Source organism: Diadema setosum, chromosome 17, assembly GCF_964275005.1.
Source record: "Diadema setosum chromosome 17, eeDiaSeto1, whole genome shotgun sequence".
NCBI classification, from domain to species: Eukaryota; Metazoa; Echinodermata; class Echinoidea; order Diadematoida; family Diadematidae; genus Diadema; species Diadema setosum.
In genome coordinates this window covers 35737536-35744772 of record NC_092701.1, presented here as the reverse complement: position 1 = coordinate 35744772, position 7237 = coordinate 35737536, and the positions used below count along the sequence as shown (strand labels likewise).

Below are 7237 nucleotides of genomic sequence, written 5' to 3'. Positions count from 1 at the left end.
GAAAATGTATGTAAGAACCAAACGTTACGAATATTAGCTGTGTAAATGACTATGTAAGTATTTTGTTGATTTGTATTGATTTTGAAATGCAGAAATAAAAACTGAACTGAACTGAACTGAACTGAACACATGGGTTATGCCTAGCCTCTCGTTTGCTTCTTTGCCTAGCAGGAAAATTTTGAGATGGTTGCTCGAGTGATAAAGCAGGGGGAATATTTTTACTGCCAATATTTTAACACAAATTCCGTTGAACTGGAAAGGATAAGGTGATAATATGATGAATGTCGTGTACTTTCAGTAGTTGATAGCTTTTTTTCTCCATGTGAAATAGACAAATAGGCCTACTGTGTATTTTTTACGCATTTTCTAACGCATTAAACTCATCGAAATACCAGCTTATCGCACAATATACACATGTGCATGTATTAAATCTAAATGTCGGAAGAAGTAAGGATATTTACATGGCAATGAACTAAGTTTGGGACGCTAGTCCTGCGCCACGCCCAGTACTTTGATTACAGCGTCACGAAGCACGTAGTACTCTTCACGGTCGTTATAGACTTGAGCGGACAGCCGAACATACAGATTCTGCGCGCCATCGGTTACCACATAAATGGCAACACCGGTCTCCTGGGCAATGTCTAGGCAGAACTTCACATGGCCGTCGGAGCCAGTATCCGCGTACTCCGTCAACCGAGGTGTTGTCGGAAGGGTGACGAGGCACATATTGGGCGCCCTCAACGCCGACTCGCGCTCGAGCCACTTCGTTTTCCAAGCAGTAGCCAGCATATTGGCAGCCCAAGTAACCAGCTTCGAGTTGTAGTCGATTATTTTCTCCTTTAGAAGAAAAAGAGAAAAGATGTAATTGAAAAATGAATAAATGAATGAGTGTATGACCAAAACTAGATCAATGAAATAAAATAGATGAATCAATTGATAACTACATAATTGAATAGATTAAGAATTGACTAAATGAATAAACGAAGCTGAAAAAAGAAATACATATTGATGAAAATTAAAAACATATCATGATTATCACTCTCTCTGAGAATGGTCATTTTTACTCTCAGAGTACTTGCATTTCGTTCTTGTCCAAGGATATCTTTCGTGGTCAAGACAGAAACGTTTTTTGTCGCATCCAGATGACAGTGGATTTCTCCAGGACTTTCGAATTTTCTGCATCTATGGTACAACATGTACATGTACCAAAAGGTACTTTTTCCCTCGTGGTTTTTAATTGTACCAAAAACATACTTTCTGCACATTGGTTTAATGGTGACATATCTGTATGTGATCGATTTGTATTCTACAAAGTAATTGTCTGCGTTTTGATGTTCGAAAGTTATACGGAAAAGTATAGATGAAGAGTTTTATTGCAAAATGAGCTAAGCACCATTTTCGAATATTTCAAAGTAAGTCCATCATCAGATAAAGCAAATTTAAACCTTTCCAGTAATACCTCACTTGTGACATAACGAGGAATATTCTAGAAGTTATGATTTAAAATATCTTGTATTTTCTTCTTATTTTTTGTTTTTTAAGCAGCTTTTATTACAAATATCTCAACTTGACAAGAATGGAGTTAATTCGTTTTGCCATGAAACTCTGCACATGAAATCATTATGTCGGAGTATGCAGGAGTAAACATTGAATAGGTTGACGTCACATCCAGACAATTCTTGTGAGTTTGCCAGTGCTGTGCCATATACGAGTTAGAAGCAGGCATTCCTGATACATGTACTAACCAAACCTCCGAGGTACGAGTGGAAGGCGATAGCGCTGGGAGCCACATAAAACGGAATGTAATCCCGGGTACCCACGAAGTGAAAGCGTTTATGGAGGTTGGGGTGAAGTACAGAGTGTGACGTCATAATGGGTCGTATCCAGGGGTGATGCTTCGGGTGAACGTAGAAAAGTGCGCAACCTCGAGGGGCAAAACACCACTTGTGTATATTTCCTGACAGTTTCATCACATACAAAGATACGAAAAATAACACGAAACGTTTTGTGGTGCGATCAATCAAAATAGAAGTTTATATAGGAGTGCTAACCATCCTATAGATGCAGTTATAACTGCATCTATATTGATTTGGCAGTCATTAACACTTTGTGTGCTGATTGATTCAGAAAACCCCATAGTCATAGTGTTGTACACACTGTACAAAGTCCCTGGCACAGAAAGTGTTAAAGGGAAAATCCAGCCAAGGTGAAAGATGTCGGAAAAGAAGAGTAAAGTTCTATAAGGTTTACAACGAAAATGTGAGTAAAATCGGATAAAGATTCTGAAAGTTATGAAATTATGAAGATTTACTTTCTTTTGCAAAACACTTCTCGAACAGTATGAGTGAGCTGATGATGTCATCACCTTGCAATTTTCCATTGAACGTGTATTGAACGTGTATTTTTGTGATACAAAGTTATATAACATGCGATTTTCCATGTTTATTCAGACATCAAACTTAACTAACACCATAACAGGTTGTGGTTACTTTTTCTTATGGATATTCAAGATAAAATGTGACAAAATCGGCGTTAATCACCATTATAGAAATCAGCCCCAAGTTCCTCCAAGTTCAGGGCCAACTGTCCTGGAGCATGGGCCCCGTCGATGGCGGTGATGACCCCGCGGCTGCGGCAGGCAGCGATCAGCTCTCGGATGGGCATGAGGATGGCCGACGAGCTGGTGATGTGATCAATCAAAGCCAGCACGATCCGGGGGTTGTCGTCCAGGGCTCGGATGTGGAGATCAATGATCTCCTTGGCCGTGGTATTCATGAAGGGGATGTCGATTTTCACAACCCCGATGTCTACACGATTTGATGAAATTTTAGCAGCACAGGTTAGATTAATACCATAAACTTTATCATAATACATCTCTATTGATAACTCATCAACTCTGATTGGTTGAAAGCGAGAGCATATTCAGCAATCAAATACCTTCTTCCTGATAGTACCCACACGCCTCATACACTGCAACAACATAGGTGTTACATTTAACACCACGGGTGTTAAATCTAACACCGATCAAGTGTCAATAGAGGACCACACTCACAGGTGTATAGAAAGTATGTTGTGATGGTGTTGAAAAGTGTTCACCTGGCACTTCGTGGTGTTAATTTGACACTAGCTGGTGATATTTTGACACTGCGCTGGTATTAATTTAACAATGACACAGCATGGTGTTGAATTGATATTGCTTGTGTTAATGTCAATGGTATAACACCCGCCCAGCTTCAATAGGAGACCACACCAACTGGTGTTACTGTGGTGTAAATTTGTTCACACCTTTTTTTCAAAAATCAAGTACTTTATCGGAAAATTCTTGATTGTCGTGTTGAAGTTCAAAATCAAAAAGAAAAACAGTAACTAAGAAACTATTCAAAAAGCAATTCTATATTTTGGAAGTGACACCCGGAGGTGTTGATCCAACACCACAAATGAGCGCCGAAAATTTAACACCAGCTCGGTGATTCATATTTAACACCGGACTTTTGCAGTGTAGTACTAAACTGCCTTGTTTTGGTATGTACGCGGTACGGTATACTAAGTAAACCTTACACACTGCATCATAAACGCTTGGTTGCCATAGCGCGAGTTTTTTGAAGGCACAATTATTGACAGCGCTCACACAAGTTAGAAAAAAAAAAACGTGATCGATGTAATATTATTTAGGCTTTTGAATTAGGTCAAGTGTGTACTGCGTGTACTGTGTGTAAATCTATGAAGACGAAACAGGAAGAATGGGATCAGGTATACATCATTGTGACTTGGTGTATGGGAAGTTTTTGCCTTAATTCCCCCCCCCCCCCAAAAAAAAAAAAAAAAAACTAAAAAAAAAAACTATCGTAGAAGAGAAGGACACGCCGTTTGAGAGATTGGACACAGCTTTCTAACAGTCATCTTGTGCTCTTGACGTAAAACAGTACAGATTGCATTACTTCTAATGGGATTACTTAATTCAAAGTAACAAATGATATCCTTGATTTATGATTATGGTGTTCTATCCTGAGCTTTGGTGAACGATCGTGAACTATTGTGGCTCGTGTTGTGAAAAATATCTCCCAATCTTCAGATCCCAGGACCAACTCCTTTGGTAGCAACGGCAACGTATGTTAAGCAAAGTAGGCCTACTTAATATTCTAATCTTCCCTCTGCCTCCGGATACTACTTAAAAAAAGTTGGTGGGTAGTTGCTTGCTTATCTGCTTATAAGCTTAGATTCCTTCCTTTAATTTGTGATAGCGTAAATAGATCAAAATTTAACGATAACCTAGACGGGAAGAAGAACAAACTCCTTCGCACTCCTAAATTCGTATAGAGTTTACCTGGCCGAAAATGGTTGCATATCTCTGCGGTCCTCAGAACACTGCCGTAGGTGAGACTTGTCACCAAGATTTGGTCACCAGTCTTAAATGGAAAGGACCTGAGGATGCTGTTTGTCGCTGTACGAGGAAAATGGATCAAGTTGTGTCTTGATTTCACAGTATTATATCATACGAGATGAACATAATTGTTAGATTAATATTTGGTATACGTCATGATTTCATGTATAGTATGCAATATTCAGAACGGAACCGAATCTCCCATGGCTGACAAAAATTAGACATACCCGAGGAACTACAGTCCATCCGCATTTTGATATCTTAAGGAGATAGAGTAACCCCATTTATTTCGGTACTTCAGAGAAATACCATTAATGCGTATTTCAGTTTGTTTCGGCCGCTATTGATGGAGACGTACTTGACAACATGAATTCTGTTTGTATAGCTATACCTCATCGCTGAAAAATTTGGGTGTGTTACGTGTAGATGTAGTGCACTGCAGTGATTTTAATAACACTTAATGAGTAGGCATCTATGCCATCCGGGGACTTATATTGTATAACGAGTTTAAAGTCATTATAAGTTGAAACAAACAACTGTAATTGCTATGGCAGCAGCCAGGAAAGAACCAATCGGGTGTGAGCACTGACGCTGTTGACAAGAATACTGCATTTTAGCAGCGAGAAACGATTCTTCTTCTGTTTCATGGGCGCCATATATATGGCGTGTCACCTACCAAACGTTGAGTTTTCTACCAGCACGATGTTCTCCGACTTGGCGCCGACGAATTCGGCCACGCGGCTGATGGCGGCCTCGTAGAGAGACTTGGCCTCGTGAACATACCACGATTCGGCGTTAGCTTCCCTTTCTTGCATCAGCCTGCCACAGACACACAAGAGCAACAAAATTTAGAAATGTAGCTATCGAGTTACAAAACTTATTTGAAATACAAAATTCCTATGTTTCATATATTCCTTTATTTCATATATTTCACGTATATATATTATATACATACATTTTATATACAGTACTTGTGTTTGTGTGTGTGGGGGGGGGGGGGGAGGGGTGTTTGTGTGTGTGCGAGTGCGAGCGTGTTTATATGAATTGCTTATTCCAAAATGCAACTTTCATGATTGTTCTGCTTAATTTTGTTAACAAAGTCAAAGTGATTGTGACACATTTTCATTATTTTGTATTTGTACATGGATTCAGAAATAAAGTTTACTGGGGGAAAAAATTAAAGTGTATGGCAAGGTGGATATGTGGTGTATTGCGTCAGACTATTAAAGAGACGAATAGCTTACTCTTGTCGAGCGGTTTTGCTCTATTCTGCTTGATACTGGATTTTTTTTTTCTTCCTTTATCCTCATGTCAATGTAGACCTGTTCTTACAACATTTTGCAATTAATTTCGTTTACATGATAGATTTTTTTAAATGTATATAAATCAATTTATTGGTGGAATCAGCCTCGAAAGGTTAGTTGCCTGTAGTATTGCTTCATTTTCCTCCATCCAGTATTTCAGCTTTCGTGTCATTCTGTAGCATACATTTTACCAATAAATACTACACCTTCCTTGAATACTTTTCGGTATGCATGCATGTGTTTCCGATGACTGCCTTTAAACTTGTGTTTTTATCGAATTTGTTGAAATAGACTGGGAACTTGAACTTGAAAATGTGAGTTTCAGTACAATGATTATCTAGCTTGGTTCTTCTGAAGGTGGAGTAAATTTCAGGAAACTTTAAAGAGAGAAATAATCGTTACCACGTCTTGTTTTGGGTAATTCAGTAATTATGTGAAACATGACTGAAGTTACGGTAAAATGGTAGCATTTCTACTTCGAAAAGTGAAATGTCTGATATTCCTCGGTGTTCTATGATCATTGTATCTTTAAGGTCAGATACTTCAATCCAGTAGCAATTAGGACTGTAGTCATTTCTTTAAGCGGACAGCTTTGCAATACTTACAACTCATAATTAGTACCTCTTATACTAAGTTGAAAACGGTAAAAATGGCACCTTGCCATGTATGCATAATATTGTTTTAAATGAAATTTGAAAATAGTTCTTGCTCGAATATTTTTGAAGGAAAAGCAGCAAGAAGTTTTACAAATGCCAGCATGTGTATGGACGTCGTAACTTTACAGTACCATCAACATCACCTATCGACAAAACTTACACTTAAAACAAATTTTTAAAAGAGAATTTATGTGTTTGTTTGTTGTTTGTTTGTTTGTTTGCTTTTTGTTGATTCCATGGGATCGAATGCAAGGGGAATTTGAATGATTATCTATTAGGATGAAAATCTGCTACATGTTCCGATAAATATTGTATCATAATATGAAAAGGATTTAAGTTGTTATGTCTTTTCATGAAATCAAGCGCCATCCATGAGAACTGAATTATACTCCAACATACCTCTGTTGAATATCAAACACTTTCCGCGGAACCGCTCCGAAAGATCCGTTGTTCAAAGGATGAACCCCGGGCGAGAAGCAAAATTCCTGGTCCCGCAAACTTTTCCCGAACTCCGGTGGCGGTCCTTTCCCGATGAATTCCCGGGTCAGCTGCTGTAGCCTGCTATTCCCATCTGCCTCCGAGAGACAAAGTTTTGCTTCCACTCTTTCGGTGACAGCTCCCATATCGTGTGCTGCCATCGTATTATATGAGTTAATGCGTATGGCTCAGGATCAAAAATTGACCTCCTGTGTAGAATTGACAGGTTCGTCTCCTTTGGATTCGCAGATTCTGCATGTCAGGTGAAACGAATTTTTAGGCACGGGTTATGTGTGAAAGGTGCAACAATATTATAATGAAATAATATGAAGGAGTCAGCTGTCACCTCTGGTAACGAAGCTATATACAATGTAATGCTCGTGGACTCAAATGTTAACATGGAATTTCTTTCCATGTTT

The 7237-nt window shown here is 38.8% G+C and overlaps 1 protein-coding gene across 1 annotated transcript; it reads right to left on the bottom strand.

Moving 5' to 3' along the window:
• Positions 1-308: 308 nt before the first annotated feature.
• On the bottom strand, positions 309-6979 carry LOC140240651 (uncharacterized). Its single transcript, XM_072320405.1, has 6 exons — positions 6741-6979; positions 5058-5200; positions 4325-4441; positions 2541-2807; positions 1746-1957; positions 309-837 (listed from the first exon to the last, which is right to left on the bottom strand). Exons 1-6 carry the CDS (start codon positions 6977-6979, stop codon positions 487-489), a joined length of 1329 nt encoding a protein of 442 aa, XP_072176506.1. The 3' UTR covers positions 309-486.
• Between the last annotated feature and the right edge of the window lie 258 nt (positions 6980-7237).

Bases quoted from the DNA above. Each gene is read 5' to 3' on its own strand.
- LOC140240651 (XM_072320405.1), bottom strand. From the start codon at position 6,979: ATGGCAGCACACGATATGGGAGCTGTCACCGAAAGAGTGGAAGCAAAA. The intron at 5,201-6,740 runs GTATGTTGGAGT...TGTCTGTGGCAG, and splicing joins GTGTTTGATATTCAACAGAG to GCTGATGCAAGAAAGGGAAG. The intron at 1,958-2,540 runs GTGATTAACGCC...TGAAACTGTCAG, and splicing joins TGGGGCTGATTTCTATAATG to GAAATATACACAAGTGGTGT.